The following is a 24,196-nucleotide window of genomic DNA, read 5'->3' as shown; positions in this document are numbered from 1 at the left end:
CAGGAGGGGATGTTAGCTGGGGAGGAGAGGCCCACAAGGAGCTTCAATTATATTTGTAGCAGTTTTTTTTCTTTTCTTTTCTAATGAAAAGAGGAAAAAAAAAACTTTATAACTTTCTGCATGCTTGAATTATAACTTTTTAAAAAAGAGCCAGGACTCAATGAGCCTTACATAAAGGAGAGGAGGAAGCTGGGGCCCTAATCGCCGGGAGATTCAGAGCTGTTCTTGCCAGCCCTGGAACCCAGAACCCAGCGTAAAGGAGCAAAGGAGGCTGAAAGGTTGAGGCCCAGGAAGGGGGGGGGGTCTCCTGTTGAGAGGCAGGAGAGGAGCGGGGACACGGTGACGCTGGCCGTCTCTGTTCTGAACCTAGTGCTGGCCTGCATCCCAGCCCCGGGGCTGCGGAGAGCCCCAGGTGGAGGGCACGGCGGGGCAGCCCAGGAGGCACACGCGCAGGCATGCGCGCCCTGCATCCCGCGCACGCCCCGAGCACGCGGGCTGCCACCTCCGCACACTGGCACACACTCCCTCTCTAACCACCTGGCACGGACACCTTGACAGTTTACAGCACAGATACACCCCCTCAGCCACACACACGCACACACACACACACACACACACACGCACTCCCGCCGCCGCCCACTCCGGCCACGACCCGGGAGCTGGCGAGGCTGCAGAGCCTACCAGCTGCAGCCCTGCCAGCGCCCCCTCTCCTCCAGGGCTGGGTTTTTCCAGCCGGAGCCCCGCTCCCTCTACTGCAAGCTCTGGAAATTGGTGTCTGACGTCGCCGCTCCCGCACGTTATTTATTTACTTCCTCTTTTCTTCCCTCCGCGGAGGCTCTCCGGTCGGGAGAGCTGCAGGCAGAAAGCTGCCGGGTCGAGGAAGCAGAGAGGACGGAGGGCAAGGCCGCTCAGGAGCCCCCGGCCCGCCCGCGGGGGCCATGAGCGTCCGGCCGGACGCCCCGAGGGAGGAGGGAGATGCCGGGGACAGGGGACCTGAGGCAGAGCCGCGGGGCCGAGCCAGCAGCCGGCAGCGCCAGCGCAGACAGGCCACCCGGTTCCTGCACAAGGACTCGGCCGACCTGCTCCCCCTGGACGGCCTCAAGAGGCTGGGCACCTCCGAAGACTGGGTGAGGCTGCCCTGCCCCCTCCCCGCCCCCGGGGGGCCGGGGCCCCTTCTCTCCTCCGCCGGGAGGGTGCAGACCCCAGCCTCCAGCTGCCCCTCCCTGCCCACGGGGAGGGGAGAGGCAGCCCTGACTTGTGGGTTCACCTTGACCGTTCCCGGCTCTTCACTGGGGTGTTCCCACGGCTTGGTGGCTCTGGGGGACGCTATCTATTGCTCAGCTTCCCCAAAGAGCCCCAGGCTTGTCTTGGGGGGAAGAGAGGAGCACTGGTTAGAGCAGAGGTTTGTGGGGACCGGGAGTCCCTGGAGCAGTCGTTTACCGCTGGGCCCGGAGGACTGACGGGTTCAAGGTCGCGATTCCCTCCTCTGCCTAAACCACGGGTCCCCTCACACTGGGACTGGACCTTCGGTGCGCCCCGCCCCATCTTCGCCAGAACACCAGGGTTTCCCATGCCTTTTGCCTGGGCGCCGGGCTCCTGAGGGCCCCCTTGCTCCCTGCAGGTGCAGTGGCCCTTCCAGCCTCCTTTCCTTCCATCCCCCTGCAGCAGCGTGGCCTCCTGAGGGAACGGGGTCGGGGAGTGACTCCGAGGGGTGGGTGAGTCAGGGGACAGCTGCATATACTCACTCCCCTCTGACAGAGGGAGGGGCTGAGAGAGTGGCCTTCCTCGGAGCCAGGATGCTTGGGTTCAGATCCTGGCTCTGGCACTTAGCAACTCAGGCAAGTCACTTTATGTCTCTGAGCCTCAGTTTCTTCATGTGTTACATGAGGATAAAATCAACAGGATGTACCTCCCAGGGATGTAAGAGTTACATGAGCTAATACCTGTAAAGGACTTAGAACAGTGCCTGGATGATTGGGAGCTCTGTCTAAAGGCTGTTGTCCCTCCAGCTACTCTTACTATTCCATTTAGCCTGAGAGAGAAAGTAAGACCCACAAGGTCCGGAGAAGATGCGATAGCTCTGGCCTCCGGCTCACAGAGGACAAGAGGGCTTCTGTAGGAAGGTTGGGGGTACCCTGTCCTCTCTCATCTCCTGGGCAGGGAGTCTGAGAGGAGGGACTCCTGCAACCTGAGGTGTATGAGGCCATTTCCAGGCCACTCTGGCAGCCCCTTCTCCCCGGAAACCTGGAGCCAGATGCAGCCCCTCACTGCATTTCCTGAAAGAACCCTACCTTTCCACATTCCTCCCAGACAAATGTTCACCCTCCAGGAGCCCGGCCCAGCAGCCCCGCAAAGGGGAAAGGTGACCAGGCTGAGATTTCAATTCAGAGAACCTCCTTGCAAACAGCCAGCACAGCTGAGAAACAGATGGAGCAGGGAAGCAGGTTCTTTGGCTCTCAGTGGCTAGGAAATCACAGCCTCTGCCCTCTGCGGCCCATCCCTCATCGGTTCGGCCCAGGCGAAGAGGCTCTATTAACACTGCCGCCCCAGCGTGGCAGGTCCAGCCTTCTACCCTCAGGACCTCCCGGACTGACATGGAGCAGTTACCTTGTATGGCTTTGGGAGTGAAGACACAGCATTCGGGGGCCTGAGCCTGCATCCCTCGTGGGACAGGTGGGAGGAGGGCTGGAAACCACAGAGCTGCCCTTCCCAGCTGCTCCCAGAGCTCGCTGCTGCCCTTTTCCCAGAGCTCGGTCTCCTGCTGGCAGCCTGTTGGCGGGAGCAGCCTCAAGGGCCTCATTAAGCCAAGGGTAGAAAAACAATCCCAGGCTCCCAAGGAGAGAGGGCAGGTGGGGAAGCATGTGTGGAGCCTGGAGGGACACAGTCATTCTTCGGTGAGCATTTATGGAGTGCCTACTGTATGCTGAGCTGAGCCCTGTGTTGCAAAGAGGACTGAGATACAGACCTGACCTCAAGGGCAGATAACAGCTTTGAGACGTGTGACAAAGGGGCCACGGGACAGGACGCTGCCCCCGCCTGGTGTGTGGAGGGAAGAGCGCAAAGAGGTCAGACAGGGCTTCTTGGAGGAGGTGAACGAAGCCTGCATGAATTACAGCATGCACTTGGAACCCCAGACTTAAAATAAAAGCCTCTCTCCAGATAAAGAGGAGTTCCTGAGCCAGTGGCCCAGTCTGGTCTAGAGAAGGGTGAGAAGAGGAGTTTCAGAAGGAGGGGTGTGCAGGAGCAGAGGCATGGAGGTGAAGGGCAGCCTGGTCCGGGCAGCGCCAGAGGGGGCGCTGGGGCAGGTGAGCACAGCGGGGGGTGGGGGGCGGAGATGAGGCAGTGGCCGGGTCACCTGGGCTGTCACCCCCAGGTAAGCACGGTGGGGAGGGGAGGGCTCTGATGGATTTTAGGCAGGGGAGTGACAGGCTTAGTTTGACATGTTGCTTTGTGCTTCCCAAACTTTACTGTGCACACAGGTCATCTGGGCATCTTGTTAAAACAAGGTTCCAGTTCAATAGGTCACGATTCTGCACTTCTAGCGAGCTTTCTAGTGATGGTAAAGCTGCTGATCTGAGGACGGCACTTGGGGGAGCAAGGGTTTCAGAGACTCCCTGGCTTTGAGCAGGTGGATTTGAGAGGCACGTTCTTATGGACTTAGGGAGGCGTCCCAGGGACTCAGGAGAGCTGTGCTGAGGTGTGAACGAAGCAGTAACAGAAAGAGAGGTGGACCGTAAATACAGGAGGCGAAGCTGGCAGAATCTAGAAGTGACTGGACGGGGCGGGGTGGCTTCAGGTGAAGGACGGTGAGGATGACGCCCAGCTTCCTAGGTCGTTTGTTTGCTTGTTTGTTTGGCCATGCCTCGCAGCTTGCAGCATCTTAGATCACTGACCAGGGATGGAAGCCGGGCCCCGGCAGTGAGAGCACCAAGTCTTAACCACTGAGCCACCAGGGAACTCCCCCAGCTTCCTAGTTTAGATTTGGGCTTTTTTTTCTTTTTTGTTTGTTCTTGTTACTTTGACTTCTTTTCATCACACCATCAACTCTGGGATCTGCATCCCACAGAAGGATGAGGTCAGAGGAAGAAAAAAAGAAAAAATGTCCCCAAGAATATGTGTTGTAGACTTGAGACAGAATTTCCCCCCAGCATCATACGAGTGCCTGAAATGTCCTGTCTATCTAACCGAGGAGAGACCCTCCCCCCGTCCCCATCTCTCCATTACTGAGCAATACATTGGGGTCCTGGAAAACGGCATGATTTGATACTGGGACTAGGTCTGCTATAATGATGTGACTGCTGGGATCCTTGGGGAAGCTCTCACCCCTTCTTACTCCCAGGAGACTCCGGAGGGGGGCTGGGGCTGGGGAGAACGGCCTGGGATTTGTAAAGTGAGGGAACTGAGCATCTGCACGTTTTGTGATGGAAGCAGCAACCGCACAACGTGATCCAGAGGCGTCTGGTGGAGGGGAACCCGAGCCGGCCTCTGGGGGAGCATCCCTTGGTGCAGGCCGCGATCCACAGCCAGGAGAGCAGGAGGAGGACCAGCAAGACAGAAAGGCCGGCTCTTCTGGTCAACTGCAAGGTGAGACCCCCTCCTGGGCCTGCTCCCCTCACCCACTCTCCCTTCTGCCCCGGTGGTGAGGGAGGGATGCGGGAGCCCCCTCCCCAGGCTGGGCCACAAGCTGGGATCCTCCATGTCCTTTGCTCCCCGCCCCTCCCCGCCCCGTCTTTCCGAGGTGCGCACGACTCCCTTTCCCTGAGCAAAGTATCATCTTGAAACGTGAGTGTGCTCCACACACAAACGGTGCGCACGTGTGGATAACGCAGCCCTCCTGCGAAAGCTCACGCGCTCCAGATCACAGCCTTGTCGTCCCCGGAGCCAACGCCAACGCCGAGCCGTCCCCTCCCTTCTGCCCGTCTTTGCTCGGTGCTTCCTCTGCCTGTCATCCTAGGTCCACGTTCTCCGATCCTTCCAGCCTCAGCTGTCACTGCGTCGGGGAAAGCTCCCCTGACTTTCCCTATGGAAGAGCCTTTCCTCCCGCTCAACATCTAAGGCTCTAGACTCACAACCCACAGCCTTAACACTCTCGCTGCACTGGTGACCCTCCACTCCCCTGCATCCTGGGGAGCAGCCTCCCCTGCTGCCCCTTCCACGTGCCCACGCACAGCAGACCTCAGCAAACAGTGTGGAAGGAGAAAACAATGTGTTTTGCGGTATCCAAGTGCAAACCCAAACGTCTGTTTTTATCTAAAAGGAAGCGACCTTGTCTTTCTTCGCCTGCGGTGGCGAATCTGTTCCCCACATCTAATTTCCTAACCAGGTACTGCGGTCCCCCCATCCCTCCTCACTCCCACCCCAGATTCCTCTAACGGGAGGCCCTCGGCAGTACTCTCAACAAGCACAGGCACAGACCTACACTTCCGGTCGAATCCTCCCCAAAGTACGCTCTCACCGCCTGCGGCTTTACTTCCTTTCTTGATTCCGTATCTGACCCAGTTCTGCCTCAACTGTACGAGTCCCATAAAAAACAGCCTTAACTCACTTTTTGTGGGCAGGAGGCCGCACTGAGCGGCTTGTGGGATTTCAGTTCCCCGACCAGGGATTGAACCCGCGCCCTTGTCAGTGACAGCGTGGAGTCCTAACCACTGGACCGCCAGGGAATTCCCAGCCCTTCACTCATTTCTGAAAGGGGCCCATCAGGGGCTGGGAAAGGTGACAGAGCCAGTCCCAACCCTTTCTCCCCCCTACCCCGTGGGGACTCACGGAGTCCCCTCCCCTCCCCCCTTTCTCAGTGCCAGGACCAGGTTCTTCAGGTGGCCGTGGACACGGGCACCCACTACAATCAGATCTCTGCTGGATGCCTCAGCCGCCTGGGGTAAGACGGGGGCCCAAAAGAATGAGTAGGGAGGGGGCTTCTTTTTAGGGTGATGAAAATATTCTGAAATTAGTGATGGTTGCAGAACTCTGTTGTCTCCTTTATTTTTATTCTTTTTATAAATTTATTTTATTTATTTATTTTTGGCTGCATTGGGTCTTCGTTGCTGCGCGCAGGCTTTCTCTAGTTGCGGCGAGCGGGGGCTACTCTTCGTCGTGGTGCGCGGGCTTCTCATTGCGGTGGCTTCTCATGTTATGGAGCACTGGCTCTGGGTGTACGGGCTTCAGTAGTTGTGGTGCACAGGCTCAGTAGTTGTGGCTCGGGGGCTCTAGAGCGCAGGCTCAGTAGTTGTGGCGCACGGGCTTAGTTGCTCCACAGCATGTGGGATCTTCCCGGCCCAGGGCTCGAACCCGTGTCCCCTGCATTGGCAGGCGGATTCTTAACCACTGCGCCACCAGGGAAGTCCCTCTGTTGTCTACTTAAAAAGGGTGACTTTTGGGAGTTCCCCCTGCTGGTCTAGTGGTTAGGATTCAGAGTGTTCACTGCCGTGTCTTGGGTTCAATCCCTGGTCCAGGAACTGAGATCCCATAAGCCGCGTGGCACGGCCAAAAAAAAGAAAAAAGAAGAAAAAGGGTGACTTTCATGGTATATGAACTATATCTCAATAAAGCTGTTACTTTTTTAAAAAGAGTTGATGGGGGCTCTGGCAGAGAAGACAGGACTTAGACCCCACGTGGGTCCAGGGTTGGCTGAGAACCCAAAGTGTGGCGGGGAGGGACACTAGCGGACTACCGGGGTGGGGGGCTGTGGTGGCCTTAAGCCTTGCTTCCCGACCACAGGTTAGGGAAGAGGGTCCTAAAAGCCCCAGCTGGGGACCTGGCACCTGGGCCCCCAGCCCAGGTGGAGCCGCTGGAGCTACAGCTGGGCCAGGCAACCGTGGCGTGCTCGGCCCGGGTGGTAGGTAAGTCCCCTCTCCGTCAGCATCCCCGCGTCTCTGCTCTTGCAGCTCTCCCTCCTGGGCGGGGCGAAGGCAGAGCCTCTCAGCTCCTGCCAGCACAGACAAGGTACCCCCAAAGATGCTCTGATTACCCCCAAGGTTCTCTGGCCTGGGGTGGTGGGGGGAGCAGAGAAGGGGCGAGTGCTGACAGGAGGACAGCAGCATTCTCAAATGGTTCCCGCAGATGTGGAGAGTCCTGAACTGTGCCTTGGCCTGCAGACTCTGCTGTCTCTCAAGGTAAGGGGGATGCTCGTGCTGACATCCACACCCAGGGCCTGACCCCGCGGGCTGGGAAAAAGAGGTAGGGGGCACGGGTGTGGAAGCATGGGCCAGGCTGCGAGAAGGACTTGGAGATGTGGGATTTCACCCTCGATCCTTAGAGGTTCCTTATATGTGAAAAATATGGAGAACCGGGTCCCTCCATGATAGCGGTCCAGGTGAATGGAAACAGGGAGGAGAAAAGAGCAGGGTGCTGGGGGAAGGTGGAGGGGAACAAAGCAGCGTGGCTGGGAGAGGGGTTACCTGCCCAGGTGAGCTCATCGTCCCCCAACCCCACAGTGCTGCATTGACCTGGAGCACCGCGTGCTGCGGCTGAAAGCCCCCTTCCCTGAGCTGCCCTTCCTGCCTCTGCACCAAGAGCCGGGCCAGTGACCACTGCCCCCGATGGTCCCCAGGGGGAAGCTCCTTGCCTGAGGGGAAGAGCCATGATGGGGCATGACTAGAGCCAGGTAGCTGGGACAGCTGGGTCTGTCCCTCTTGTCACCACCCTGACCCCACTGTCCCATTTCCCAGTCGGCCACACTCCTCTGCTTCTCAGCACCTGCCCCATCCCCCGGGAGGAGTGTTCCCTGGAGGGCCCGCGATCTCAGGGTTCTGGTTTCCCCGTCCTCTCTCATCCCCCCCGTCCCAAGAAGAGCGGAGCTCAATCAGGACTGCAGAAAAGGACATGAGCAGAGCGGGGTCCTGGTTGGGCCCCTGGCACAGCGGGGGTGGCCCGAGTCCAGGGCTGCCGCCTGCTGCTGCTTGCCCCTGCCTGCCCCGTCCACCCCGAACACCGTCGAGGCCTTGACTCCGCGTGGCTCGCCTCACAACTAGCCCGCCCCCCTCCCCGGCCTGGGTCCCTGGCCCTGCTGTGTCCACTTCTCTCATCTGCGCACAGCTGAGCGGGAGAGAAACGGTCACCACAACAGTAGAGGAATGCCTGGCCCACGAGGGCCGGGGGTTCCTTCATCACTGCCTCTTCTGGGGCTGCAAACGTCTGAAGCCAGTTATTATTTGATGCCCTGCGCAAACGTTGGGTAAACCTCTACTATTTACTCCAGATACGTACCCTCCACCTGCTTCTTCACCCACTGGGCATGTGTGGAGAGCCCTGTGGGGAACTGCCCCCCAAGGCAGGCAGAATGGTGGCGTTGCCAGGACCCAGACTTAACCTGACCAATATTCCTTATTTCTAGAACTATCCACTTCATTAGACCTTCTTCCCACCCCTCATCTCTGGCCTCCTGAGCTAGAGCTGGTCTTTTCTGGCATCAGTGACTACCCACCCCCCAACCCCCCCCCGGCCCTGAGTCCAGCAAAGACACAAGGAGGCTTTGCTACCTTCCCTGTGAAGAGCCCAAACCTCAAAGGGCCAGGCCCCCGGGTGCCTTTCTGGCTTGTTTGAGTCTCTCATATGTTGGATTAGGGGAAGAGGAAGACAGCAGTATAACTAACCCGACCAGGGGACTAGGACACTCGGGTCGGAATCAAAACCCTGAGCCTGGAGTAGATTAGATCAGAGCAGAACCAGGATCTGCCGGGACCCCTGGCCATACCTTTCTCAGCTGAGTCCTCTGCACCCAGAAGAGGAGAGGGGCTCACTGGCACAGGTGTGAGAGTGCGCTGGCCCCTCTGGCCGTGCTCCTTGACCCCTGCCCTCCCGGGCCTCGCCCTGTGCCCCTCCCTTCTGCCTCCTTCGCTTCTGCAATTGCAGACCCAGGCCCAAGGAGGCCCTCAGCTCAGTGGCTTCTCCATTTGAATAAACACCTGTTTGTCTTAGCTAGCGTCCTCCTCTGCTTCTCAGACGCTGAATGATCACTCTGCCCTTGTTCCCTTACAGAAGGAAATGTGAATGGGGACATTCCCTCGGGCTGACCCCTCTGGCTGGGGTCACTATAACTGACAGCAGTGGCTTTCCAACTCCTCTGAACACAACTCAGCAGGAAGTGTATTCTACATTGCACTCAGTACACACACGTGCACGGACACATACAAGTATAACAAAACAATCCTTCCCTACACGTGAGCAATATACTCCCATATTTTTTATCCTTAGTCTATTCTATCTCATTTATTAAAAAAAATTGCCGACCACAACCCACCAAAGGATTGCAACCTACAATTCGAAAACCACTGATTCAGAGCACAGGAATCAAGAGCAGAAGGGATATAAATGGCCCAGGGTATCATTCTGATTGTGGCCTGAACTGTAAACCTGCATCAGATTTTAAAATCATGAGGGTGAACAACCAATACACTTACAACCATTCTGTACCCAGATGACCATTCTGCTTTTCACTTTCAGTAGTGTGTTCAATTTATTACATGAGATATCCCTCGCTTTACTATAAAGTAGGCTTTGCGTTAGGTGATCTTGCCCAGCTGTAGGCTGACGTAAGTGTTCTGAGCACGTTTAACACAGGGTAGGCTAAGCTGTGACGTTCGGTAGGTGAGGTATGGGAAATGCATTTTCAGTTTACAATATTTTCAACTTACGATGTATTTATGAGGACGAAACCCATCATAAGCCAAAGATCTGTGGTTCGCCATTCATGTAACAATCACTGATGTCAGTGACCTGGAGCCGTGCCACGGAAGATGGAACTTGGGGGAAGGGCCCTCACTGCCATCGCGCCACTGGCCCCAAAGTCTGGTTGGGGAGTAGCGAGAGATTTGTAGTCCCTCCTCACAAACAAGTCTGTTTCCCACACAACAAGAGTGGGGAGCTCTGGGGAGGGGGCAGTGCCTACTGGTGTGATGGGTGAGGCACACAAGGAAAGGGGCAGAGAAGCAACTCGTCTCTTCCTTCACCAGAAAGACCACGAGGTCTACAGTTCACAGTCACCCTAGGGTTGCCGCCATCCTTCCTCTGTAATGTGCACTCCCTGTCTCGCAAATACCATGGACAGCTTGCGGGGTGGGGAGGTTCAGAAGGATCCCCGTTCAGCCAAGATGGCCGGTCCAGCTAGGAGGGATCCTGGAGGCCTGTGGAGGCACACTGTGGTGGCCGATCCGGATGGTAGAGGGTTTGGTGAAGCAGGGCCCGGGCGGCGGGGAGGTCGTCAGGGTCTGTGGGCAAGAGGGGCTGGTGGGTCTGCTGGGACCTGGCCTCCCAAAGCAGCCCCGCCCCCTGGACTCACCCACCCCCAGCTCCCGCAGCAGCCCCGCCCCCAGGACTCACCCACCCCCAGCTCCCGCAGCAGCCCCGCCCCCAGGACTCACCCACCCCCAGCTCCCGCAGCAGGCCCCGGAACTCCGGCTCAGCCTCTAGCACTTTGAGCAGGTTGGTGGACTCCATCCGCTCCAGCTGCACCTCCCAGTACACGTAGATCTTCTGATTGAAGGTGACGTACACGAGGCAGGGGCTGTTGCAGCCCCCTTTGCAGGCGTACAGGCCTGGGGGAGGGGTGGCGGGGGGAGAAAAAGGTCGGGGAGGCTCATGCCCGGCGCGGGCGGCATTCGCGTCAGCAGCTTCTACCCGCCCGTGGACGCCAAGCAGAAAACTAAAGGCCCTCTATTTCTTCCTTGTTGGGAACTCAGTAAAGCAGGTAAAACGTAAAATATCTGGCCCATTCCAGATACGGAAAACCACAGTAACAAAGCCCAGGCAGGACAGTGTCCTAGGAGGTGACATGTGCTGGTTTCCCATCTCAGTGACAGCCCCAGGGTAACGCGGGGCGGCTTCTCTTGGGTGGTGATCCCTCTTCCCAGGTCACTGGAATGTGGCACCAGCGCGTCGTTCAAGTGTTACCATTTTAGTGACCAGAGACACCCCCAAAGGAGTTAACGCTGCTTCCCAAGGTCCCCGATTTGGAACTAAGAGAATGGAACTTGGAGAACAGTCTTCACAGAGTCCTGACACGTTCAGATGGGGAAGAACTTTCCCATATCTCCACACAGCAGGCAGACAAGAACTCATCTGACACTTTTTTCTGAACAACCCGCCCCCCATATCTGATCCTTTAAAATATCCAAAGATAGACGCCTCACTGTCTTTTACCTCCTCTTAGTTAAAACTGTAAAGATGGCAATCTGGTACCCACTCACACCCTCTAACGGAAGAGCTGAAGAACTCGTTTGTTTACGAAGACTTGTGTCAGGGGCCGCAGTGAGAGTGCGAGCGAGGGGGACACGTGTGCTTAGCAAGGAGCGCGGGGCAGGGTCCCACCTGCACAGAAAGCGCGGACGTTCTCGTCCACCTGGAAGCGCACGACGGTGCGGTTGTGATCAATGATGTACGTCTGTCCATCCCAGGCACAGGCGACCACCTCCTCGTGCCCGTTGCCCTGAAAAAGGCCAGAGACCGGGATGCAGGGGTGGCCAGGAACCGTTTTATTTATTTTTTATTCTTTCAATTCATTTATTTTTCGCTGCGTTGGGTTTTTGTTGCTGTGCGCGTGCTTCCTCTCTAGTTGCGGCGAGCGGGGGCTACTCTTCCTTGCGATGCGCGGGCTTCTCATTGCGGTGGCTTCTCTTGTTGCGGAGCACGGGCTCTAGGTGCACGGGCTTCAGTAGTTGTGGCTCGTGGGCTCTAGAGCGCAGGCTCAGTAGCTGTGGCGCGCGGGCTTAGCTGCTCCGCGGCACGTGGGATCTTCCCGGACCAGGGCTCGAACCTGTGTCCCCAGCTTTGGCAGGCAGATTTCTAACCACTGCGCCACCAGGGAAGTCCCCAGGAGTTGTTGTAGAAAGGCTTCCTGACCGGGTGGATGAAATTACGGGAGCCGTGGACTCGGCTGCGGGTGACAAACAGCTGGGAAGGCAACGCCCCAGCGCTTCTCACCGACCATCTCCCGGCACCTGGCACCAGAGGGGGCTGCTGAACGAGCCACCCCCACAGAGTGCGCGCGACAACCCTAAGAAGTAGGCAACGTCACTCCCATTTTATACTGAGGAAGTGCCAGCTCACTCACCCAGGGCCGCCCGGCCGGGAGGGGGCAGGACCGGGACTCAGAGCCGGGCCTGACCTGACCTCAGAGCCTCGCGCCTCTCCTCCCAGACCCTCAAGCAGGCACAACGGCCGCGTCAGCGCAGCCCCACCGGCCGAACCAGGGGCCACAGCTCTGGTGAACACACACTCGTGTGCGGACGTTTGCAGATGGGCGAGCAACTCACTCCTGGACCCTAAGAACAAGTTGCTTCTCTTTGGAGCCATCGGCTCTGCTGAAATGGGAGCTTCGCCAGCGGCACGGAGAACAGCGCTGAGCCCGTGGAGTGGGGGGAGCTCGGGGGGCCAGGCCTGTCTAGGGAGCCTTGAGGTAACGGCGGAGGCGGCTGAGAAGGGAGAATGGCCCCCTACGGGCCCCCACTCACCGTGACGTCCAGTTTCTCGAGGGCGAAGAGCTGGTGGTCCACCTGCACCGACCACAGCAGCTTGTCCGCCTCCTCCGTGAGCTTCAGTGTCCCTGCGGGGAGAGGCGGCCGGGCTGGGGGCAGAACCCTGCGCAGACCCCGGGCACACAACATGGGCCCACCCTGCACGGCCCATGGCTGACCCGAGGGACTCACCATCCAGGGTGCAGAGGGCAAAGAGGCCCGAGGCGCCGCTCTTGGGGCTGCGGCCTGTGGGGGGAGGGGTCGGCGCGGTAGAAGGACCAGAAGAAGGAAACGCGAAAGGCAAGGCGAGATCAGAGCACACGCGGAGGGCGGCCGAGGGCGGGGCGTGAAGGATGCGCTAGAAACAAGGGTGGTCCTGTACCTCCCCTCCCCCCTTCCCCCCTGCATCCCCCACCCCGCCCCACCTCGCTTGATGTTGCCGATGAGGTGAGTGGAGACATTCTTGTTGTGGATGCGGCCGGACGTCTGGTGCAGCACGACGTCTCGGGCAGCGGGGGTCTCCCTGTGGTGGCGGAGGGCGCCTAAGTGGGAGCCCAAGAGAGCTTGGCTCTCCGGACCTGCGTGGGCCCCATCTCTGTGCGAGCTTCCAGGACGTGAATCAGCTGGGAGACCTATCGCCCACCCCACCTGGCCCAGGGGGCAAGTTGAGAGAGAGGGACGGAGCTGCCAGGCTGGAATCTCAGAACCTCTTCCAGTTGCTGCGTCAGGGTCGGGATTCCCTGGGTCCCGGAATAATCTTCCTTAAGGGGCAGAGGTGCTTGTGCTGGGACCCAGCTGATGCTACTCCAACCACAGACCCCTCCATGGCTGTGGGCGCCCACCTTGCGGCCAGGCACCCCGCCATCCACAGGCCCGGCCCCTTACCTAGTGCCCTCCTCGGGCCCCTCAGAGGTGGGAGGCGGCCCAGGGTCTGTGTTCCAGGTACACAGCAGAATCGCGTAAGCACAGCCTGGCTGAGATACCATTAGCTCAGGAACACCCAGGGGCCCTGGAGTCACCGAGAGACTGTCCACCTGCACCAGAGAATGGGGGCTTAAGGGGGCTGCGGGCGAGAGAAAGGCAAAAGCCTGCAGAGGACAGGGGGTGGGCAGGGGCCCTGGGACATATCCTCAGCCTTCAAGGGCAGCAGCAGGGGGAAGTGCAGCGTCCACGGGTCTCCTGCCGGTGCCACCCTCTCCACAGGGAGCACCTGCGCTCCCGCGGCGCGGATCCCGACGCGACACACCCACCATCACATCCCTAATTCTTAGCGCAATGTTCCTTCCTGTCTGCCTGTTACTGGCCATCTCCCCTAAGACCCTGATTCGAAGTGATCTCCTCTGGGTCTCTGTCAACAAGGTGGTTTTCCCTTCTTCCCACCCTGAGCCCCTGCCCCCGCCTGTTCTCCCACAAGCCCCCTCCAGGAGGGAGGCCCGTCCTGCTCCTGGGCTGTGGCCCCCACGCTCAGCCTCTCACCTGACCCTCCAGCATCCACTTCTTGAGCAACACCAGCTGCCCTGTCAGATGCTCGGTGCCATCGCCCAGGTCCTCCCAGCGGAAAGCCCGGACCACGCGGTCTGTGTAACCCACCACCAGCTCGCAACAGCCATCGCCATCTGTGGATCCAGAAAATGAGACGAGTTTGGAGCCAAACCTGTCTTCACCAGCTGGAGTCCTACAAGCACGCCCTCCTCCCCGCCCCTCTAGCACCACCGCCACTGGCACTTTTTATCAGGTTCGACCTCAGGCCCACCTGCCGAGCTGCCCCGTCACCCCCTGAGCCAGGTACCCGCTCCCCTGCCTGCCCTTGCGTCCAGAACCACACAGCTGCCTCGCAGGGCCTGTCACTTCTTCCCTCGGGTACACGACTCGAGTGCCCTGATGCACCCAAATCCCTACCAGCGCCTTCGAGACAGCCTCTGGCCCAAGTACCAGCCCCATATCCAAGCGGCTCACTCTCTCGCAACCTTGAGTTGTTGATCAGCTGTTCCCTTCTCGGCAGGGGCTCCCCTGACAACTCCATTTAGAACGGCCAACTCTACCTCAGCACCCTCCAGCCCCTTTCCGTGGGTGATCTCCTCCATGGCGCTTACTACTTCCGAATATACTGTTTAACTTCCTTACCACATGGCTAGCGTTTATTTTCTGTCCCTTCCTAGTAAAGGTCCAAGAGGGCAGTGACTTTTGTCTGTTTTATTCACTGTTGCAATCCCAGTGCCCGGAACGATGCCTGCTTTATAACGGGAGCTCAGTAGCTTGGCGTTAAATGCATGACAACTGCCCAAACAAACGCGACGAGCCCCCTGGCTCCCTCGAGATCTGCTCTGTTGCCCCTTGACTCCTATTCCCTGGCTGCCTGCAAAGACAGCCATGCCCACCGATGTCGCTGATCAGCATGACCTTGGTGTTGGCAGGGATGTGCTGCTTGAAGACTGGGCGCTGCTCCTCCCCCCCGAGGGTCTCGTGGTGCCCAGAAGCATCCGGGGCCTTGGTGGGCGTAAGGTCACACAAGTGAAACCAGCCCTCGGCACTCACGGCCACCACCAGGTTCTGGGAGAGACAGAGGTAGAGGAGGGGGCTGGTCGTCAGAGCACAGGAGTCGGGGATGGGCCGAGGGAAACCCGCAGTCCCCTGGGCTTCCTACCTTTCCTTTATTACACACATCTCCAACCCCGACGCACGTAAGCTGCAAAAGAAGAAAGAGGGGCTCAGGGGGACACGCTAAGGGTCCCCAGTGCTCCCTAAGCTCTGTGAAGCACGGGGCGGGCTTCTCATCACCGTCATTCGCTGAAAACTCCTGCGCACGCCCCACATCAAGAGGCTGTGCTAATCCCGTTACTGTGCTCTGGGTCCAGTTTACCAGACAGCAGTATAAGGACCTGAGGTAGTGAAGACCACTTGGGCTTAAACAAAACAAAAACTACATCAGTAGAGCCGGACTATCATACTTCTAGACGTATTCAAATGACTGCCCCCATTTTCTACTACACTTCGTACGATCAGACAACCTCAGCAGATCCACGAAAAACTATGGGAGTCATTCCATCACATAAAATGAAAACCAGCCCGGCTGTGTGTGCGCATGACATCTGGGAAGCCTGGGGGCTTCCCTCCGATTCAAATGAATCCTTAACCAGTAGCTGGCGACCTCGGACAGGCTGGGGAGCTCATGCGTGGGACCCAGCCTCGACAGTCCCTGGGCAGGAGGAGCCCCTTCCCCCTGGAGACCCAGGGAGCTGAATACTGACCATTCCCTGGCAGGAGCAGGTGAGCCACGGCCGGCTGTCATCGTTCTTATACACAGACAGCTTTCCACTGGTGTCTCCCACCACCAGTTCATTTAACTTCAAATGGAGAGAGAAGAGAGGGTTAGGCTGGAGTCCTGCTGAGCCACTCAAGCCCTTCTCGACTGGGCCCACTCTGCGGAAGTCACAAGACCTCAACCTGCATCTTCATCAACTTTATTAACAAGATTTCGAGACCAACACAGTCACAGTCTCCCAGGTTCTTTATCTCCAGTTAGGCGTATGTGTGTGTTGAGGGCAGGGCAGGTTAGAGAAGGGCCAATACAGAATCTGTGCTCCATCTCAGAAAAGTCTGACATCTGAACAGCTCAATGCCCCACACGCCTGCTTTCGACGCTTCTAATTTGTCCTTACGCATGGGACACGTTAGGAAAATGACCCCAAATATGCACCCTTTGGAGAATTTAACTTCAGAGCTCATATTTAATCAGGGGCCAAATAAAGACAACGTCAGCTCTGGGGTCGTCCCTCCCCTGGCAAGACCTTGCGACGTTGGTGCGTCTGAGTGGACACAGCGGGTGGGGGTGCCGGAGGGGCCGCATCCCAGCTCTGGGCCTCCGGTGCCCCCTAGTGGTGGCTAAGCTCCCAGGAGGGTCTGGAGCCTCTTCGCCGTTTGCATGTGGGCTCCCCATTTCCCAGTGGTTCCCCAAAGGCTGGCCGCCCTTTCAAGGGGATAACGATGATAGCCAGCTGGCTCCAAATGCCATTTCCAGAAATACTTTCAGGATTCCTTCTTGGGGGGACATCTAACACCCTTTCCTGTCCTCAGAGTGAATATTAGATTCTCAAGAGATTTAATTTTCAAGGCAAGAAAGACATAACAGATCAACAGTAAGAAAAAATGAGAAACGCACTGGGATTTATTAATAATGATTTGAAGCTTAGATTTATTATATTTTAATAGTTAAGGCAGTTTCTGGTGGGGACATTAGATAACAGAAGCATAAAACAAGATTATCTATTTACATCAAACCCTCTGCACCCTGGAGGACTTCGCAGACACACAGGAGAAAGGCTGAATAGCGCAGGGCCTCCGAGTGCAGCTGCCTGAATTTGAATCCAGCCCTCCATGCCTGAATCTTTTCATCTATAAAACGAGGATCATAAGACTATCCCCCTCATAAGGTTGCCGTGGGAACCGAGCTAACGGAGGGAAGCATCTAGAAAGGTGACTGACAAATAGCACGAATAACAGGGGGTTTTCAGCTTCCAGTTAAATGCCTCCAAGGCTTGGGGATCTTAGCATCTTTCACACAATCCATTCTTTTTCTATACATTCATTCAACAGATGCCACAGTCCATAGTAGGCCCTCGATAAATGTTTACTTAATAGACAAATTAAATATATTTTTTTCAAGAAACAAAGAAAAATCAGAATGAAAGAGAATGCCCAGTCAACCCTTGAGTTTTCAGGGAAAGCTGAACAACCCGTTAGAGGCCCAAAGACAAATGCCACAGATCCACAGTTGTACAACTGCTGAGAAGGACCTCAGTTTAACAAGGGCACAGACAAAGGAATAAAATTGTAAAACAGTGTGGTGAGTGCGGTGAGTGAGTAGATACAACTCAGTAGGCGACCTGGACGAGCACACTTCCAGGGTCGCCCATCTGCTCCCCAGCACTTCTGCTCCTCTGTGGTCCATCCTGGCTCTGGCCTCCGGAGGTTACTCAGTGACACTAAAGAACCCCAGCTGCAGAGTACACCTTCAGTCAGAAATGCTACCAGAGAAAGGAAGTGCGCTCTTTCTGTGACCTGCGCCCCCCTTCTAGACACCGTCTCCCCACTGGTTCTGTTGGGTCCTCGAGGGTGTGTATTCTATCCCTGGCTTCTCCCTCTGACTTAGCAGGAAATAAATTACTCGCAAATTACTTTAGGTTACTGGTTTAATAGGATGAAATAAGTATTTTTCCTGCCCCAAATCTCCAAAGGTTGGCCTGGAGAACCAGTAACAAAATTTCTACCCATACTCATGCAGGCTGAGTGTACCACACCTGATTAGTAGCCAACTACCTCACCTACTTGCCCTTCTTTCAATTATATTTATTAATAACAGGCAAAACCCTTCAAGTTGCTTTGAGATACATAATGACATTTGCCTTTCATAACAACCCTCATTTATTCAACAAACATTTACTGAGTGCCTACTATGTCCCAGGCACTATTCTAAGTATTGGGAATACAGCAGTGAAAAAAAGTTTTAAAATTCCTATCCTTACAGAGCTTACAATGCTTACAACTAAGGTTTAAAAAAAAAAAGAGGTAGGGAATTCCCTGGCGGTCCAGTGGTTAGGACTCCATGCTCTCACTGCCGAGGGCCCAGGTTCAATCCCTGGTCAGGGAGCTAAGATCCCACAAGCTGCACGGCACGCCCACGCCCCCCCCCCAAAAAAGGTACTGTAATATACCTAATATTGCAGAACTGAGTGTGCAATTCACTTAGAAAAGTACAATTGCCAAAAAAGCTGACACTGTGAAGCTAGGAAAAAAAGGCACGTGTGCCCTTTTAAACAATCAGGTAAAATAGAAAATAATGCACATCTAACGTCACTTTGTTAATGTACTAGTTTAAAATGCCTCCCTTGATTGTCTCATAAAATTATACTGCTGAGCATATGAAGAAACGAGAAAGCCCAGAAAACATAACACAAATTTATGGGAATAACTTTTTCCTCCCTAGACAGGGTAGAGCCAAGAAGCCTCATAAAATACTTTTTCCATCACAGCGTAAAGGAGGCTGGGGGCGGGGCGGGGTTGGGGGTGAGTGGTGGGGACGTTTTAGCCCGATTTTTTTTTCCCTGGGAAAAGAGAGCACAGACCAGTTAGGGAGGTGAGGATGAGATGTGAGGGAGGCAGAGAAGCGACGGGGGCAGAGGGTAGGAGAGGAGAGCAACCATGTGCTTTGCATACACACCCTCGAGGACCCCACGGAAGCCTTGCGACACCAGTGGGGAGAAAGTCTCTAGAGGGCGGACGCAGAGAAAGAGCGCACTTCCTTTCTGTCAGCTTTTCATGTGAAACTGAGATTATGAAAAAAAGTGTCCCACACCATCAACGGCCACCGTCCCCTTCAATGCTTCACCCCAGAACCCTCTACATCTTGTAATCAATGGGCCTCACTACATTTCCCTATTCTTCTATCACCCTTCCCCCGCTCCACGATGAGCTACCTGCGGGCTGGGGCTTTTGAATTCCCAGAATGCAGCAGAGCCCTCGGCCCATAATCAAACGCTACCGACGACGCTAACGTGTCCTGAGCGTTAACCGAGTGCCAGACACGGTTCTGCCTGCTCTACCTGTATTAAGTCACTTAACCGACGGGAAAAGGAAGGACCGCTGGGGGAGGAAAGGGACATGGACACTGAGCCAGTAACTCAACCGAGGTGGGCCCGCCAGGCGGAGACACCCCGGCCAAGCGCCGAGAGCAGTCCGGTGGGCCGGGCCGAGCCGGGCGGTGCGGAAGGTGCTCCCGCAGGAGCCGCACGCGCGCTCTTAGCCTATTTCCGACGCTCTGAAAGGGAAGGCGGCCCCGGAGGAGCTGGGAACTCGGCCACCACAGTTCACTGGCTCCTCTTGGGAACAAGTGACTGACCAGGCAGTGGACCCGGTACGCGAGTCCCTAGAAGGACAGTGCAGCAGGGCTCCGGACCAATCCAGCCAGGATGCCGGGTACCCGAGCCGCCCACACAGCCCTTCCCGATCCGGCTCTCAGCGCCGTGCGTACGCGCGCAGTCCGCACCGCCCGCCGTGCAACGCACGCCGTCCACGCCCACACCGTACGCACTCGCAGCACGCACACGCCGCCGCGGGCGGCCTCCTCCGCCCCGCCCCGCCCCGCCGTCGCAGACGGGCTGCGTCTCTCCAGGGCGCATGCACTGACCGTGTCGTTATCGACGTCTCCGAGGCAGATGGCGTGTGGGAAGAGACTCCCGCTGAACTCCAGGGCCACGCGCTGTACGTAGCTAACCGATCTCATCGCAGTTCCCAGGGCTCAGGGACCGTGGAGCCTCGCTGAGTGCTCCCCGAGCCCCTCCCGACGGCTGCCCGAGCGGAAACCCACCCACAGCGGAAGTTACGTCACCCCTGAGCCTCCAATCGCTGCCTTCCTCGCTTAACCTCAGGGATGAGGCGGGCCTTCCGGGCGCGCCGGGCGTGGGGGCGGGGCTGAGTGACAGGGCCTCGGGCCACTCCTCTTCTCCGCAGGCTCTGCGCGCCCAGGTCCGCCGACGCTGGCCTGGCCGAGCCGTTTCCTTGGCAACAGCGCTTTCGTGGGCTTGACCTAATAACCTTGACCTGAGTGTACCTGGTCCTTTGTTGCCCTGGCAGTGAAGATTTCCTGCCGTCAGACCATCCCTGAGAATCATAATAATCGTAATAACCGATGACTGTGTGGTTTCCAACAGTGTTTTAAAAAAAACTACGTAACTCCCCATTACGAGTCTTGAAATGAGGGTACTGAATCGGACCAGCTTTTTAAAAAACGAAATAGAATAGAAAATGCCAAGTAATCTCGAGTAGTAAGGTAAGTATTATTTTTGTGAAACCTTTGTTTCAATTGTATATATTTATACGTGTATATACTGGCTTATCAAAAAAATATTTTTTTTGTCCCACGGTGGGTGTGCTCTGTGGGTAAAAGTTTGAAAATCACTTGTAAAGCACATTGCACAATTATTGTTTCATGTAATTAGTGCAACCACCCTGTGACCTTGTCTCCTTATTCAGTTTTTTGGATGAATAAACGGGTTCAGCAAGATAAATAAAGCAACAAGGCAGAAAGTGATGGAGGTGCGACTCAAACCAGAATTGTTTGAGCCAGAACCCCACGTCCTTTCTGTCACTGACTGCCAGAGTTCCTAGCAAAGTCCTCAGGCTAGAAATCGGGGTCGCTGGGATTCTGGGTCTGCTCTGGCCCCCCAGCACAAAGCTCTTGCTTCCCTCCCTCGGGAGCCCCCCTCCGTAGCGTAAATGGGACATCACCATCAAGGCTGGCCTCAGGGGGAAACCTTCCATGTTGAATCCAGTGCAGCCTTTCTTTGGGCCTCATCAATCAGGACATCAAAAGTATTATTTGTGAGATTCTACAGGTGCTCAGTATATTTTTAAGTTTAGGTTTGCAGGCCCAGACTGATCTACACGTTGGTCTTTCAGGAGTCAACATTGTAAAAATAAGGAGGTCTACCTCACCTGGGGATGTTGGATCAGGGCTGGCCTACTTTCTACATCTGAACATAGTGGGAGAAGGCCCTGGAGGGCAGGACCTTTTTGTCTGGGGCCGGGGAGGGGACCCTGATTTCTAGCCTGAGGACTTTGCTAGGAGCTCTGGCAGTCAGTGACAGAAAGGACGTGGGGTTTTGGCTCAAACAATTCTGGTTTGAGTCCCACCTCCATCACTTTCTGCCTTGTTGCTTTATCTTGCTGAACCCGTTTATTCATCCAAAAAACTGGAATAAGGAGACAAGGTCACAGGGTGGTTGCACTAATTACATGAAATAATACACGTGCAACATGCTTTACAAGTGATAGCCGGGGAGGGGATGGCCACGAGAGCCACAACACCCCTACCCCTAGAGATCCTGTGGCTCTCATGGCCAGATAAGATGAGAACAGGAAGCAGTAGGTCAGAACGGCAAAGAGGAGGTAGTCTGGACAGACGCTGGGGATTGTAGGTACCCTTAGGTTTCTGTTTCTTGTGGTGTATTGTGGGGCTGGCCGGGTCCGTTCCAAGGCTCTGGGTCACATGAGTGTACCTGGTGCTTTAAATCCATCTGCTTAGGGAGGAGTTGCACGCTGCCTTGTCCCGCACTACCACATCTCTGTTCTCTCATCCTGGCTCAAACCCTAAGCTTCATACTAGGGTTAAGGGGTGGAAAAACAACCAATTTTAAAATGTTTCCCTCTAATAAGTGTAAACTTATTTAGTTTTGAATTGTTTCTTTTCACTGTACGTATGACTCCATTGTTTTCTCTTTTCCCAGCCCTGTGAGTGAAATAGTAAAATAAATGAATTAATAATCCAGGACAAAATAGATGAGGATCACCTTGCTCCTGTCACCCAGGGCCCTGGCCTGCCCCAGCTCTCTGAAATGGAACCCTGACCCGGCGCCCACGGTGCCTTGGTTTATCCTCCTCATCACTTGGGCTTCTTGTTCTTGACCTTCCTGTGCCAGGGTGCCTGTTTTTGTTTGCTCTGTGTTTGTCATTTCATGAAGGCCATGTCATTATGATTGCAACTTGGATACAGTGCCTTTTGGCTTTTGTCAAGAGGGCCAAACAAAGTTAGAAAGGAAGGAAAGATAGGTCTCCGAGAAACATGGCGAGAATCAAGCCCCCCGCCCCATGCCTCTCCCCACTGCGCCAGTTACTTTAACCGCCTGAGTGTTACTGTCCCAGTGAGTGGAACACAGGCCCAGGCACGGCGGAGCCATGCAGACAGAGCCCTGGCTCCGCAAGGAGACCCCTGTTGTTGGCCCTTCTTAGTGAGGTGGTTGGCGGGTCTCCACCGGCACTATCTAGAGCTCGTCTCATTTAGGCCAGGCGCTCTCTCAGCGTGGATTTTGGCTTCCTCCCCAGCACTGCCTAACCAGGCGGTCTTCCTGGTTAGATGACTTGGATACGGTGTTTGTGTGGGTGTAGCCGAACAATAGCTTCAGTAGAAACCTGCTAATGGCAAGGGAAGGGGAGGTGTGTTAAGCAGGAAGCGTTTCTAGGGAGATTCTTTGTCCACCTCTTTCTCCATTCAGGGTGTCGGCCTAGGGTGTCCAGGGAAGAGACAGGACCTTGAAATGAGTCTCTTTCTGCATGTGAGGCCCAGAGCCACTCACCATCCTGAGGGCGGGGCCAGAGCCTCCAGTGGGCTCCGTGTGAGACTTCCACAAGTGGGATTCGCAGTGCACCTTAGCATGCTGAAGGTTCTAGAGGTGGTGAGGCGCGGAAACCTGTTCCTCACACTTGCTTGACCTAGCCGTTAGGCAGAACAGCAGTGTGGGCCCTGCTCTGAGTGAGACGGTCGTTCAGAGTGCACTGACTGCACTCGCGCGTAGTTTCCCCCGCCCGCCCCCATCAGAACCCATCAGAGCTGTTGCCTGTTCAGGACTCTGCTGGCCATCAACGGAAGCGTGGAGAGTCGTTCTTGTCACCGAAGCCCAAACATCAGGACGTGGGCTTGACACGCGGAGGGCGGGGAAAGAGTTTCAGAAGCGGCTAGAGGTGGTGCTTGTGCAACATTGTAACCGGACTAAAGGCCACAGAATTGTTCTCTTTAAATGGTTAAAACCATGTGAATTTCACCTCAATAAAAAAAAAAAAAACAGAAACGTAACTGTTTTATGTGTGAGGCACTTCTAACCGCGGAACCGGAGACTGGAGATCTGAAGGGAACGCGCTTGTCTCCGGTTGGGGGACAGGGTGTGGCTGGTCCTCTCTTCTGGTCAAGGAACTCTCAGTTCACGAAGGCACTGCTTTTTCTTTTCCTTTTTTCTTTTTTTTTAATTTTTACTACCACTACAACTGCTACTACTACTATTGAGGCTGACATCATTTTTTTTTTTAAATTTTTATTTATTTATTTATTTATTTATGGCTGTGTTGGGTCTTCGTTTCTGTGCGAGGGCTTTCTCTAGTTGCGGCAAGCGGGGTCCACTCTTCATCGCGGTGCGCGGGCCTCTCACTATCGCGGCCTCTCTTGTTGCGGAGCACAGGCTCCAGACGCGCAGGCTCAGTAATTGTGGCTCACGGGCCCAGTTGCTCCGCGGCATGTGGGATCCCCCCAGACCAGGGCTCGAACCCGTGTCCCCTGCATTGGCAGGCAGATTCTCAACCACTGCGCCACCGGGGAAGCCCAGCACTGCTTTTTCTTCATCATTCGTCCTTAGAACCACTTTGCGAATCTTTTACATTCTCACTTTGCCTCCCAAAGTGGTATACTGAGTGTTCATTACGTGCTAAATAAGGTTTTGTTGTGTTTTATAATTAAGGATAGTTGGTGCATCCGAGTTATCCGAGGTTGGCAAGCAGCTGGGGAACTGCAGCTGTAAAGTCAGCAATAGACAAGAATGTCTTCTCACACTTGCATTGGCTTTTTTCCAGCACTGCCCTAAGCCCCCTGTCCTTTCAATCTAAGGGTTACAAGGCTTTGAGGAGTGCTGCTTTGGGACCGGGAAGGTTGGTCTTTAAGACAGAAGGAATAAGGCATCGAAGGTTCCACTGTTTCTCTATTTCCAAGCAATAGTTTGCTAAAAAGGGACTACCTGTTACGAGTCCTGCCTAAAATATCTTCCACGTGTTATTTCTCCAACTGAAACGAGATTCACAGTTCACCCTCTCACTCAGACTGGTGTGGCTGGTGGAGTCCAGTGCACCGATGCTGGGACGGCAGGCTGGCCCGGGCCCGCGGGGTGTGACCTGCAGCGCAAACGGGCTGGGAAGGCGCAGTCAGCGCTTAA

The 24,196-nt window shown here is 55.7% G+C and overlaps 2 protein-coding genes across 11 annotated transcripts; one reads left to right on the top strand and one right to left on the bottom strand.

The window, feature by feature from the left end:
- Positions 1-560: 560 nt before the first annotated feature.
- Positions 561-9,077, top strand: NRIP2 (nuclear receptor interacting protein 2). Of its 2 annotated transcripts, none has more exons than XM_036866541.1 (6): positions 561-1,127; positions 4,429-4,584; positions 5,796-5,878; positions 6,718-6,839; positions 7,060-7,112; positions 7,434-9,077. In XM_036866541.1, exons 1-6 carry the CDS (start codon positions 939-941, stop codon positions 7,524-7,526), a joined length of 696 nt encoding a protein of 231 aa, XP_036722436.1. In that variant the 5' UTR covers positions 561-938; the 3' UTR covers positions 7,527-9,077. The 2 variants fall into 2 exon arrangements, with proteins under 2 accessions (XP_036722436.1, XP_036722437.1); XM_036866542.1 differs by having other exon boundaries at positions 562-1,127; positions 4,432-4,584.
- A 351-nt stretch (positions 9,078-9,428) lies between these two features.
- ITFG2 (integrin alpha FG-GAP repeat containing 2) lies at positions 9,429-19,882 on the bottom strand. 9 transcript variants are annotated; one of them, XM_036866532.1, is made up of 12 exons: positions 19,633-19,882; positions 15,698-15,793; positions 15,094-15,135; positions 14,828-14,999; positions 13,926-14,065; positions 13,335-13,483; positions 12,875-12,972; positions 12,642-12,695; positions 12,447-12,538; positions 11,305-11,422; positions 10,359-10,532; positions 9,429-10,205 (listed from the first exon to the last, which is right to left on the bottom strand). In XM_036866532.1, the coding sequence occupies exons 1-12, from the start codon at positions 19,726-19,728 to the stop codon at positions 10,102-10,104; spliced, it is 1,335 nt and encodes a 444-aa protein (XP_036722427.1). In that variant the 5' UTR covers positions 19,729-19,882; the 3' UTR covers positions 9,429-10,101. The 9 variants fall into 9 exon arrangements, with proteins under 9 accessions (XP_036722427.1, XP_036722426.1, XP_036722429.1 ...); XM_036866531.1 differs by having other exon boundaries at positions 10,363-10,532; positions 19,633-19,849; XM_036866537.1 differs by having other exon boundaries at positions 10,067-10,205; positions 10,359-10,470; positions 19,633-19,831.
- Between the last annotated feature and the right edge of the window lie 4,314 nt (positions 19,883-24,196).

This window comes from Balaenoptera musculus, chromosome 10 (assembly GCF_009873245.2).
Source record: "Balaenoptera musculus isolate JJ_BM4_2016_0621 chromosome 10, mBalMus1.pri.v3, whole genome shotgun sequence".
Classification (NCBI taxonomy): Eukaryota; Metazoa; Chordata; class Mammalia; order Artiodactyla; family Balaenopteridae; genus Balaenoptera; species Balaenoptera musculus.
Note: the sequence above shows the minus strand (reverse complement) of the source record. Positions and strands in the feature narration are given on the sequence as shown.